The 13,681-nt window shown below is 37.9% G+C and overlaps 1 protein-coding gene across 1 annotated transcript; it reads right to left on the bottom strand.

The window, feature by feature from the left end:
- On the bottom strand, positions 1-13,595 carry il6st (interleukin 6 cytokine family signal transduce). Its single transcript, XM_083567723.1, has 17 exons — positions 13,121-13,595; positions 10,515-10,596; positions 10,014-10,319; positions 7,601-7,736; positions 7,339-7,508; positions 7,089-7,243; positions 6,279-6,438; positions 5,162-5,238; positions 4,836-5,034; positions 4,548-4,724; positions 4,112-4,222; positions 3,848-3,991; positions 3,129-3,269; positions 2,685-2,781; positions 1,331-1,412; positions 491-1,206; positions 1-145 (listed from the first exon to the last, which is right to left on the bottom strand). The coding sequence occupies exons 2-16, from the start codon at positions 10,594-10,596 to the stop codon at positions 649-651; spliced, it is 2,595 nt and encodes an 864-aa protein (XP_083423849.1). The 5' UTR covers positions 13,121-13,595; the 3' UTR covers positions 1-145; positions 491-648.
- Between the last annotated feature and the right edge of the window lie 86 nt (positions 13,596-13,681).

Here is a 13,681-nt window from a genome sequence, read left to right as displayed (position 1 = left end):
TTTTTCAAATACTAAAATAAAAAAAAATGTCAATATACAAAACGAAACTGCCATTGCCAGTATGTATGCCTGTATAGAACGACTGCGTTAAGTGACATCATTGTGGGAGTGGAGGTGGGGTCGGTTTGTGAACGGAGAGCAGAACCTAGTGGTAATGATCACACACCTGTACAGTAGAGTGTGACCGTTTGGGTGGAGAAAAGGATTTAAAAGAGGCGAGGTGACAGCTGAGGATTGAACTCGCAGAGACGTGTGTGTGTGTGTGTGTGCGCTTTAGAATGAAAAACTAAAGCATAAAAAAAGAACATGGCAAAAATAAAGCCGAGTTTTGTTGAGACCTGTCGCCTGCCTACTGATCCTTCATCCACGAGCCTCTGAATTCTTCACAGGAAAACCGAAATCCAGGAAAACAAGAATAACTTGCAGGTGTGTGAATGAACACTATGTTCCCCCACTTCTGTTCTCAATTCACAATCTGGTGCCGGACCACGCCTCCACATCCACGATCTGAAAACTGAATCAACGCAGCCAGTCGGTTTCTTAGATTTAGCAGCGGTTAGTGTGAAACTTAAACGGGCTTTCGAACAAGACAATAAAAATCAGGTCACCAGAAGAAGGCACGGGATTACCGACCGGGTTTCTGTCCTCTCACTGTGGCCGGTAGCCACTCTGCTGCGGCATGTAACCAGGGGCAGGACCCGGAGGATCCTCGGTCAGAGTGGGCGAGTCCTCCTCCTCCATCGGACTAAAACTCAGAGAGCCGAAGCTAGGCTCCTCTACCTCGTCCATGTTCAGCTGCTCGAGACCTCCGTGTCGTTTGAAGTAGGAGTGTGTGTGATGGCCGCTGCCATCGGACAGGTGCTCTGGGTTTTCCTCGCATTCCAGTAAAGGCTGGGTCGATTCTGAACGGGAGAACATGCCCGCCTGAGTGCCGGGTGTCTGACCTTTATATCCGCTGCTCACCACAGCGGAATACTGCACGGTGCTAGCCGTGGTCTGGCCCGAGTCGGCCTCGTCATTGGAGGACACGCTCTGGCGTGGAGTGGACATGCCGGACGAGCCGCCGATGCCGCTGCTGCGCTCCTCCGAAAAGTACTTCTTGAGTGGCATCACTGACTTATCCTCATCGCACAGGGACTTACTCTCATCCATGTCCACTTCCACCACGCTCACCTCTGCCAGGATGCTTTCTTTCGGGGTGTCTGGCTAAAGAAGGGCAATGAGGCGATTGTCGCATTAATAAACGAAACAGAATCAGGAACATCAGTCGGCTAATGAAAGTCCAGACAGTTTCACCTACTACCTCGTCTGGAGTGTATAGTTCACTAACCTTGTTGGGACAGTCAGGTGACCAGCTAGCAATAGTGCTGTTGGATGGGTCTGGAACTTGCGGCCAGAAACGTCTCTTTAACCTTAAAAGAGGGAACATACATTTATTACTTAAGGCAGAAGATTACAGACCAGGGTCTGTTGTCAGATCTCCAAGCTAGATTAGAAATGATAGAAATATAAACTCGAATGCTTTATTTAAAATGCTTTGGTGGTCTACAAGATGTTTTATATTGAAAAAAACGACCACTTCGGCCCATGCTATTTCCTGCACTTGTTTCAACCCGTTTTTTTTTTCTAAGCATTGATAAATTAAGACCCAAAACAAACGAGCAATGAGACGAGACAGCAGAAGACTTCAAGAAAGCTCTATTCCTAAAAAAAAAATAACAAGAGTCCTATTTAAATGATGGGTTCGTTGTAACAGGTGATTTTCATGTTCCAAGCCTGCACTGTGTAATATGTGTCTCAGGGCTCCCAATGATTCTGCATTGTGGCGAATTGAGGAACATTTTCACTATATACAGTTCGGAAAGTATTCAGTCCCCCTTCACTTTTTTTCAATGTTGTTATGTCGCAGCCTGATACAAAAATCGTTCCAATTGATTTTTTCCCCCTCATTAATCTACACTCAGTACCACATAATGACAAAGTGAAAGCAGAATTAGAAATAAAAGCCTTCAGATTTGTGATGCAGCGATCCTGTCTCTAAGCTCTGCAGGAAGCTCCTCTGTTTTTATTTTTTATTTTTTTACAAAACAGGTCTGGTGTAGAAACATCTCAGCAACCTTTAAAAGAATTGGGAGGCAACTGAGGGAAAGTGTTGGTTGCAAAGGGTCTGAATACTTATGTGTGTGTGACATTCCGAATGCATTTGATGTATTAATAAACAGTAATATATTATGCACATTTTTGTGTTTAATATTCCTAAAAATTATGAGGGAAAAAAAATTAACCTGCAAACAATTCGAACAAAAATCACACTGTCGGTTACAAGGATCATGAGATTACTAACAGATGGGAAAAGGCCATGTTTTATATAAAGTATCTAATATAATTATATAATTTGTAATTCATATTATGCTAGTGTTCTGTCTTATACATCTTATATGTGTTATTACAACAATTGCAATAATCATGTATAGTGTAATAATAAATACTGAAAATATATAATGTACGATAATAATATACTGTAAATATATAATGTGTATGAAAACCAATACAATTCTGATAGTGATACAAATAAAGCTGATAAAATAGACACGTTTTTTACTTCTGTACTTTTTTGTCTACCTTTTTTTTTTTTTTCTTTTTCAAAAAAATTGTGTTTGCGGCATGTGTGTGTGGCGACTCACTGTTCTTTCTTCGTTATGATGAGGACCATTATCAAAACTACAAAGAACAGGAAGCCCAGGCACACCACCACGACGATCACATCGATTTCACCGTCCTCTAAAATGTGCAAGTGAAAACACACACACCCAGACACCCACACACACACACACACACACCCACACACACACAGTTAGGAGTAGAACATACAAACACTGAAATGTTCAATGGTACTTTCTTTTCCACTTGTCATGCAGACTACCATTTAAAAGGAATATATAGAAGAGCGTAGCATCAACTTCACACCTGGAATTCACAGCTTCGAGCTCTATGTGAAACCGTGAATTTTCCAGCGGCGCTTTTTTGCCGTGCAGCGTCGATATCGCAACTTACAGCCCTTTTTATTTTGTTTGTTTTTTTAAACCCTGGTATTTCATTCACAATTTATATATAATGTTATTACGTACCATATTTCTTTGTGTGGAAACTGGAATCAGGTCCTTTCTTTGAGCCCTCTTCGTTAGACACCTTGATGCTTACAACATAGTGACTATCACTATCCAGTCCATTCAGTTTGTAGGAGTAGGTGTTGGATGGAACCACAATGACTGCCAAACAAAACTGGTGATTAGCTATGAAAGGCCTTCACACGATAATACGGACCCATTATTATTCTTTTTACGAAACCAATGCGATGACACACACGCATGTATGTTAAACCGGGTGCACACTGTAAGATTTTGGTCACGGTTTAAGAGAAATTTTTAAAATCCTAAAATCTAATCTGAGGCTAAAATCTGTAAATTTTTTAAGATTTCAGACTCTTTCCTGCGGTGCGACTTCTCCTAAGATGAGAGTCAAACCGAGAACCAATACGGACGCCGAACCTGATTGATGAGATTAATTGGAGAAATTTGATTTGGAGAAAATGTGGAAAACGAGTCAGATTCGCACTACAGCAAGAAGGGAAACTTATTGAGTGATGGAGGAAACAGAGTTTTTATACGATGCTACCTTTACGGATTGGTGACGTAAAACTTCTACAGTCTGATATTATGGCAATTGAGATCCTACAGTGTGACATGGGGATCATGTTCGTACAGTCTGACAAACAACAATCACAAAGGACTATTAAAAATCGCACAGCGTGAACCCGGTATAAGGAATAGAACCCGATTTGACTTACATTGCTCTGTGTTTTTTGTTTTGTAGCTAATGGTGTAGTTGGTGAGAAGACCTTGCTGAGCATTAATAGGAATCTCGTTCCATGTCAGCTGAGCGGTGGTTTTCCCTGTCGCAGTCACATTAACTATGGGACCGTGCAGAGGAGCTGGAGCAGGAAAAGAAGAGCGACACGTTAACAACGTTGATTCGAAATGTTTATAAGGAAATACAAAGTCACATGATCATGGAAAAGTGTGTAGGAATTATGAACGAAAAGTAAACATACGTCCTTGCTGGAGATAGGCTTGTACAGTGACTTGTCTTCCTAAATTAGAGGAGCCTTGAACTCGATAAAGCGGGTAGACTGAGATGTTGTAACGTTTAAATGGCTTCAAACCTGAATGGTCGAAACACAAAATTTCATTAGCCAGCTGTAACAGTCATATCAAGCAATATAGTTGTTCCGGGTGAACTCGGAATCACATCTGAAGTCAACTTTCTTTTCCTCCAAAATATGAAAAAATCTGCCAATCAGCATAATAATCTGGAATGATCAACAGTTGTGTAGGTGTTTTCAACAGCACATGAAAGCCCCGCCCACTTCTGCCTAATCCCACATGCTGTAATATCATCTATATTTTATAATAATTCCCTCTCATATGCTGGTCAGTGATCAGAAACTTTCAAACACAAACGCAAAAATTGCATTCCGAGGTACTCACCTTCAATGTACATGTTGTTGACACTGCCTAACACTCTCTGCCATCCGATCTCTTTATCAGGCACCAAAACCCATTCTATCACATACTCATTGCGATTATAGGAGGGCGGATGCCAATTCACCAACAGCTTGCCATCACGTGCTGAACAATTCACCTGTTCCACCCCGGGATACAGACCTGCAACAGAAATCATCACAACTTCAAATTCCAGTAGTAGTATTCATTCATTACGACGGGTAACGCAATAAATAAGAAGAAGCATCGGTCTACCAATCAATGTTCACGTACTTATTCCAGGTCTCTGGATCATCAAAGTAGCCGGAGGTGAAACTCCGATGGAATTATTTGCGGTGATTTTGATTAGAGCTTTGTCTCCCTTCAAAGAGAACCTAAGCTCTTTGGAACTGATCTCATGGGTCTCAGAATGTCCACTGTTTTTAATCGTAATATTATACCCCAGTATTTTGCCGTTGGGCTTCTCCGGATCCTGGAACAGAAATGCATAAAACATCCATGCTACTAATCGTCCACAATGCAGTGTAGTGAGTAAACATTCTAACGATAACAAAGCAGAAGCTGTACAACACAGTCATTTACTATTTAAAACATTTTACCTTCCAAATCAGCTTAACGACAGTGTTATTCGAGGCCTCTTCGTAGACTCTCCAGAGATCCACTCTGTTTGAAGGAACTGAGCAAACATGGCCATATTAGAAAAACAGCATGCAAACAGACATCATTTAAGAGACATTAGATTAGTCTCTGGTACTGATGAACAGGCATCTCAGATAATCAAATAAATAAAGCAGTGAAAGTATACACACCACCCCAACTGAGTGTATAGTGAGCAATTGTGCATATGTGTATAACTAGGGGTGTAACGGTACACAAAATTCACGGTTCGGTATTTTATAAGTCATGCTTCGGTTCAATTTAGGTGAAGAGATGCAAAACAAAAAAACCTTTTGTCGAACAAAATTATTTTAAATAAAATGCCTGAGTGGTTAAATGATATATATCAAATAAATAGAAGTAATTAAATGAATGCAATAGACTTTATTATATTAACTAAAAAAGTAATCGAGTCAATTGCCACAAATTAAATTGATTAAAAAAAAATGTATAAATGGAAATATTAAATTCAATAAACCATGTAGACCCCACTTGAGTAAAACAGAGGTGTGTGTGTTTTTTTTGTTTTTTTACATTTTATATTCAACTGTCTAAAGATATGATCTACTTCACTTCTTCTACTTATTTTAATAATAGTTTAACAAATGTTTTCATTCCTTCCATCCTTCAATCATTCACTCCTACGATATGAGCAATTGCCAGGATTTTCTCTTTTTAAGAAAAATTCTTGAAGTTGGACATAAAACACAAAGAAAACGTATGTGCAAAACAAAATCTACGTTTTAAATCGCACTACAAATTGTATTTCCGGTACAGCGACACTGCGCTAACTATTTTTTTATCTCATTGTGTACGTTTTTAATCTTAATAATAATAATAATAATAAAAAAATGAAACAAAACAGCGACACTGCACTCCTAGTGCAAGGCGAAGACTAAACAAACTTGCAGTTCGCCACTTAATGCGTCTGTGTTCATTCGGTTCGGGACGAATACGTGTACCGTTACACCCCTAACAATTGCTATGTGTTATCTCATATAAAGCTCATGTTGTTGAAAGTGGTTCTGAAGCAGGGAGCTGTGTTTAGCAGCGACTTACTGTCTTCTGGTGTACGAGCTGTCGCGTTTTGACTCCAGTTACTCCAGTGGCTTAAACCTTTTTGACGAATGCAGCGCATCTGCACCACATACTCCGTGTAAGGCTGAAGATATTGCAGTCTGAAGGACTGGATGTACGCTTTGGTTAAATTCTGGGGTAGCTAAAATCACACGGAAAGAACAAAAACAGACGCTTTGAACAAATGCAAATTCCGGACTGGATTCTATGTGCCGTCTGAATTCTATGAAAATACAAACTAATGTTAGATATTACTATAATATAGTAATATATAATAACATATTACTGACCTCTAGAAAAAGAAATCGTGGTTATAAATGCTTTATTCTTACGTAACGGAGTAATATTTCAAAAAACTGCACGTGGAAAGATACTACCTATAATTGTAATGATAAGGTAGAATGAAAACCGTGTACTTATGCATGGACAAGTGTTAGTTTTGGTTGTGGTTTCGCAGTAAAGAAAAACTTAAAACGTGAGATGAACATCCAGCGGCTGTGGCTCAATTACTAAGAAAAGAGAGCGAGTTTTTTTTAGCATGAGCTTTCAGCAATATGCTGCTGCAATGTGTAAACTCAGCTGCTGCCAGACAGACACAGACGACACTCATTTCCTGGAACAAAACTTTTGTTTGGTTTTTTTTAACTATGTGATAAGTTCTCCTTTACATGAGCCACAAACACGTTCAACAACCTGAGTATTTTAAAAGTTCCTATTTTAAAATAGAACAATAATCAAGATGAAGTTTAGATATTCAGTAAAATTCGACATAAAAGACACAGGTCTTCTTACCTCTTCCCAAACACTGCAACCTGCTTTGCAGTATCTGATGTGATAGCTCAGCTTTAAGACTGTGTCATGAATCGGATGTGTCCAATTCACCATTAACGATGTGGGGAAACCATCCTCTGGAATAACCCTTATATTTCCAGGTGGATTTGGTCGAACTTGAAGATAAAAGAAAAATGTATTTATTTTAAAATGTATAAGACACAGTTTCTACTTTCTAACAATAAAAAAAAAAAAAAAACAATAATAATACCAAAATATTCAGCATCATTTGACAGTTCGTCTGATCTGACAGTCCCCAGTTGGTTGTGTGCTTCTACAAAGACAGTTAATTGCAAGTGATTGGGAAAGGTTCCAACATTGATAGTGAGTGTCTGTGTTGCATTCTTGTGACTTGTAACATTTAGCACGGTGGAACCAAACCTAGAAAGAAATGCGAACATTATTAGAGAATGGAACATAAATGCAATCAAACGAAAATCCTAATGAAGTCAATTTCATGTATCCAGACAAACCATGCATATAGTGTATAACTGGTGCTAATAATTGGGTCTCTAGTCCCTGGTTTCCATGAACATGTCAGTTCAGGAGAAATGCGTGGGCCATGTTGAAGAGCAATACAATTCAGCTGCTCAGGCTTTAATGGAGGATCTGAAAGACAGGAACATACCAACATTGGTATATAATCAATTAATTAATTAAATCAATCAACCAATCAATCATAATTTATGACAATCTCAGAAGCACTGCTAAAAATCTTGTGACAAATTGAGTTAAACAACAAAGGCGCAGTCTGTAGTTTGGATATTCAAGTGCAAACCCATTATGTACCGTAATTTCTGTATAAGCCGCACCCACTGAATTTGACAAAGATTTTTATTTTAAACCTAAATAAGCCGCACCTGTCTATACGCCGTTTCTGTCTACACTAAAACTAATGGACTTTACACAGGCTTTACCGAAAGACAGTGTCTGTTACACGGTGTAACGGGTGAAATATGTTGTGGCTCCTTTAAGAGCAGAGCGGTATTTTGTGAATAGCCTGCCGCCGCATTTTTCCGCTATTACTGCATGTGTGCAAGACCGAGGAATATGTCCTTATTATTTTCTGATGCTCATTTCTAAGTTTCTTTGACTAACCCGTAACGCTGTTGCCAAGAAAAATAAAAAAGCACGAGTTTTGGAAACCTGTCTGTGCTTATATGATTTCTGTTGTAACTGGAGTTAGCGAGGTCTCCCTTCACCCAGACTCAACGCGTTACAACAGCTTGTATCTAAACAGTAGCCGACCAAGAATGTCATTGTTCACTGTCTTCCTCCTTCCTTTCACAACTATTTCTCTCGGGAGTTTATCTTTTGGCATCGTCGTCCGTTTAAAAAAAATTATAATAATTTTTTTCTCCCAATGCCGTGCAGCTCAGAACACAGGTGAGGTGCGTTTTTTCATGATGTCATTGGTCTAATGTTATGTCGCTCAGTTTTTTGGTTTGAAGTTTGTGAAACTGAAAAAAAACAAAGAAAAAATTCATAAATAAGCCGCTTCGTTGTTTAAGCCGCGGGGTTCAAAACGTGGGGAAAAAAGTAGCGGCTTATAGTCCGAAAAATACGGTAGTTTAAATAAAATCTTTGACTATAAGAAGTAATTATGACGTTATAATAAGATGCTGTGATTAAAGCCTATTTTCCTCTATATTCCTACATGATTCCTACCCCCTCCTTTTGAATTTGTGTGGTTTCCCAACCATACTTCTAACCAATCTTAGCATGGGTAAAGAGTAAAGAGCAAAAATATTTCACAGTCATTCTTTCTGGACCTGATCACTGCTAGATGTACCTTCTTTATATAATTATTATCCTGAATTTGAATATCCTTTAAGTATTATGAACAGATATTTGATTGACCACAGACAGTTGAAAAAAAAACGTCTATAACAGTGTAATACTAAGCTATATTACTAAAACTTTTATTTTTGTAAACACATTTTCCTCCTCTTGCAATTAATATTTTTTTTTACTAATTTAAACCCAATGTTGTGTCCTGGAGGCAAAGTGCAGCAAAAAAAAATTCTCATAAAGGTCAGTAAAGATATTTTGCAGGCTATATTTAATATGATCAAATTCCCTATGCAACAACAGTGACCAGTATTTATTAAAAACAAATCATATCTAAACTCTTTTCCTCTTACATGCGTGTAAAACCACCCTCGAGACTATCTTTAGTCAACTCCCAGACCACAATACTGCTGTTCTCTTCAAATGTCTTTTCTTTTTTTTTTTTTTTCTTCACTACTGACACAATCTATATATAAAGCTGAAATACCACTGACTGACTCACTCACTCATCAAAAAATCACGAAATCTCAAAAACCACTGAACGGTTTGCAATGAAATTTGGAACATACCTTCCTCTTGGGTCTTAGGTGCTCACTAAGAAAGGGTTTTGAAAAATTCGCCCTGGATCGCGGCTAACTCGCGAAAAACGCGATTTCTCACGCATTGTAAATTCTTCGAAATAACATTACGGATCCTCATGAAACTTACTACATTGTTTCTTATTAGATGTTAGATGCACGATAAAAATTAATTTTAAAGTAGTTTGCCCTGCATCGGTACTACAAAAGGGTAGTACGTTATTTGTTGACATTACGTTCTGATCTCTGATCATCCAGTCCTGCTCAGTGCTTACTGCTTATTGCCATATTGCTTAGCGTTCTGCCTTCCGTAGCGAAGCACGGGTACTTTCCGCTAGTAGTGATATATATTTATGCAAACATTCTAAACCTCAAATGTATGACCTTCTACTAAAATTCCCATGGATCTCACCAAGGATCTGTTATATTTGTTTAAGAGATGATTTCCAGATGATCATTAAAACTGATAAAAAGACATGTTAATGTAAACAACAACAAACAAAACAAAAATACTCACATCCCTTATCAAGGTAGATGCCATATATGCATTTCTCTTCGTATGAAATGTCCTGTTTGGAAGCCTTACACACCAGTGGGTTGTTCATATCACTGCTGACGTTCACAGTAACCGAAACGGCCGACTTGTTCAGCTTTGTGTAAGACTCCCTTGGAAGAGCAACAGTTCCAAAAAACCATGTAACATCATCAGCGGTGTATACTGATTCATTACAGAGATTACATACAGCTGTGAATGGCTTCTCAAGTTCCACTACAATATGTCCTGTAGAGTCTGGAAGTATTTTTGCACAGCTATCACAGGAACCTGAAGAGACAGAGGAAAGAATTTATGTGTTTTTTTTTTTGTATAAACTTCAGTCAATTTAATGAAATAAAAGAAAATGATGTCAACATTTTGAGCTTTGGTGCTCATACTGGGCTGTAATTCTTTCACAGGGAGATTTACAGGAAAAAAGTAAAAAAATAAATAAACAGTTGTTATCTAATTCTAGTTGCTCACCAACTGTGCAGCTGAAGAGCAGGAAAAGGACAAACCCGCACAAAAGCAGTGACATGCGTTTCATGATGTCGGCTGTCAGCATCTGGAAAAGCAGTTTTTTGATTATGTATTTTGCAGCATCGGCTATATATAAAAAAGGAACACAATACTTTTACTAATTTACATAAAAAGCCAACACTTTTTTGTTTTAACCACTGTTACTTTTTTTAGACACAAAGTTCCTCTTGATTAACCGTGCCACTCTAATGCTGCTTCTCGGCTACATTCCCATATCACACACAACAAATCAGTATTTAACACCAAATCGAAGGTTAAGAATGAAATTAAATCACAAACAATATAAATCGACATGTAATAATAAATGTACAAATCGTATTTCTGCACACTGCACTAACTCTAGTTTTCTTTTTTATACCCCTTGGCATTGTTGTGTATGTGTTTTAATTTTAATCATGTAAAAAATTGCCCTAAAAGTTTGAGGCAGAGACTAAAACACTTAAAACGTTCCTGTGGGAACTCGAGTTTTAACTACAGTATGTTCCGCATGCAAAAAAGATTGCATCCAGTACACATGTGCACCAAACAGAATATTTTCATATACATGTGTATATATACATATATATATATATATATATATATATATATATATATATATATATATATATACACATACACATACATTATAAATATATATATATATATATATATACACAGACATAAATATATAAATATATAAATATAATGTACACATATACACACACACATATATATATATATATATATATATATATACACATACACAAAAATATTGAGATGCTATTTAAAATGTAAAAAAAATTAATTTTTACAGTAAAGCATATTTAAACTGTACCATTTCTCAGAAAAGAATAAGCTACTGCTCCAGCTCTTTCTTTTTAGTAACACATTAACATTTGGTTTTTGGTGCCCCTACCCAGACTTTTTTGCATAATTTCAGACATGTTTTCTTTGTTCTATTGTGAATAAACCAGACCTCAAACTTGAAATTTTGCACAGGGTTGGATAATAAAACATTATACCATTCTAGCATTTTGGAGTAAGTAAATAAGTTAAATCTGGGATGCTTAGCATGAAACTGGTGCATGTCTAGTCACTGTTAAAGACAAGCATCCATTTACATTCACCTATTCATCTTCTATAATGCATCCAGAGCTAATCATAGGACCACTGAACATACACCCTGAATGAAAAGCCAATCCAAACCAGGTCACCATGTACACCCATTCACACCTAGTCGTGTATTAGGGTACAAAATCTACCTACTGGTTAGTTTAGGAGATGGAAAGAAATTAAAACAAAACTCGTATGGACACCAGGAGACCATGTAACTCCACAAAGACTGTACTCCAAACTCACAGAGATATTTATCTGGCTTTCATTTTTGCTTTTGTAAAAAAAAACGTAAAATTCTCAGGAAATGCAGACACAAACATTTCCTTTGTTCAAGCTTTCTCTGAACTATTCCGAACTATCGTTTATTTTAAGAGCCCTGGACGTTAGCCATGGTCCCAAAGCAACCAATGCACTGATAAGGAACACAGACACCACCGAGGCGAAGTAGAACCTCTCTCAGACAGCATGAACAAATCTTAAGAGGAACCAGACCTGAAAAGGAAGTAATACTTTTCTAGTTCCCACTGCATAGTGCGATTCTAAATCAATACTCTCACATTTACCGTTACTTCTCCTATTATATTATAAGATATTATATTCAGGGTGTGAAGAAATGTTTGAAAGCAGATGTTGAGATGAGCACAGGACTGTCTTTATGATTACAGAAGCAGCTCTTAGGTGCAATCCAATCTACAGAAATTGAGTTAATATTAAGGGTGTGAAGGGATGTTGGAAAGAAGGGATGGTAAAGAAGAGTCTTGGGATGAATACAAGATCATCTTTATGATACAGGAGCAGTTCTGATGTACAGTCCATGTCTGCAGAATCCATGTAAGATTCTGTAGATGTCTGAGATGTCTGTACTCCTAAGAATGTGGTCAAGTGGCATCTATTAGAGCAAATGACATGTTATGGTAATATTTTTTTCTTTTCAGCATCCCAGGATGTAATGAGAGATGAGCATGGAACTAAAAAAAAAGGAGGAATTTCATTTCATATCCCTATTATTCTTGACTTGTGGTGATGTTGCTTGGATCTTAGTAGAAAATAAATACAATTTCATTTTTTCCTAACTAAGAAGGTCAGGTTGAAAAGCCAAGAGAAGCTGTGAGATAGTGATCATCTCAGCGATCATCTCAGCGATCATCTCAATCTCTTTTTCTTTCTATTATGGAGCATACTCACAGTTCCGAGATTTAGATATCATCATTAAGATAAATTAATGGCATTTCCTTAATTTTAGACAAAACATCTAAAGCCTGTCCTGGATGAGTTGGAGGAGCTGGAGAACATACAGCAGTTCATTGAGCTAGGCAGGTCATGCTAGCAAAGACTGACTAGCTGCTCTCATATCCGCTATCTAAACAAATCAACATGTTTCCTACAGATTTGTTTGTTGAAAAATATTAAATTAAAAATAAGCAATAAAAGAATAACCCGGTTGTAATCTTTACCTGTTTACCGATTTTCTGGCATCTTGGTAGGTCGTGCGTGATGTTTCCTACAAGTTCGGCGAGCTACATTCCAACTTTCAAACGTTCCGGATTGTTACTGTAAATCAGCCCAGTCTCCTTAAATAATTCAAAATAAATGTAAAAAAGCGCCGAGGTCAACTTTCTGGTGAAAACACACTCTTGTGTGCTCGACGGGAAAACACAGGCAAAGAGCAAGGCGCAGGAAACCACGGTCCTAAGGAAAAGCGTTCTAATTGGCTAGCATGGCTGTCAATCATTCCAACGCACGCCAAAACGGCGTCATTCACTTTCTATTACATTTCCAGTTAGTCTCCGCCCACTGACCAAAAAGAGGGGCTTCAGAGGCGGGTTGCCCCGCCCCCTTCCTCTGCTGCAGACAAGGTACCTTCTGAGAGGAGTGAGTAAACAGGAATAGGAGTTGTGTGTGTGTGTGTGTGTGTGTGTGTGTGTGTGTGTGTGTGTGTGTGTGTGTGTGTGTGTGTGTGTGTGTGTGTGTGTGTGTGTGTGTGTGTGTAAAACAATCTTTCTCTGAAATAGTGA

Source organism: Silurus aristotelis, assembly GCF_946808225.1.
Source record: "Silurus aristotelis genome assembly, chromosome: 18".
In the NCBI taxonomy this organism is placed as follows: Eukaryota; Metazoa; Chordata; class Actinopteri; order Siluriformes; family Siluridae; genus Silurus; species Silurus aristotelis.
The sequence above is the reverse complement of the archived record's forward strand: the minus strand, read 5'-3'. Positions and strand labels throughout refer to the sequence as shown.

Bases quoted from the DNA above. Each gene is read 5' to 3' on its own strand.
- il6st (XM_083567723.1), bottom strand. From the start codon at position 10,596: ATGCTGACAGCCGACATCATGAAACGCATGTCACTGCTTTTGTGCGGG. The intron at 10,320-10,514 runs GTGAGCAACTAG...CTGTCTCTTCAG, and splicing joins GCTCTTCAGCTGCACAGTTG to GTTCCTGTGATAGCTGTGCA. The intron at 5,035-5,161 runs GTAAAATGTTTT...TTTCTGTTCCAG, and splicing joins TCGTTAAGCTGATTTGGAAG to GATCCGGAGAAGCCCAACGG.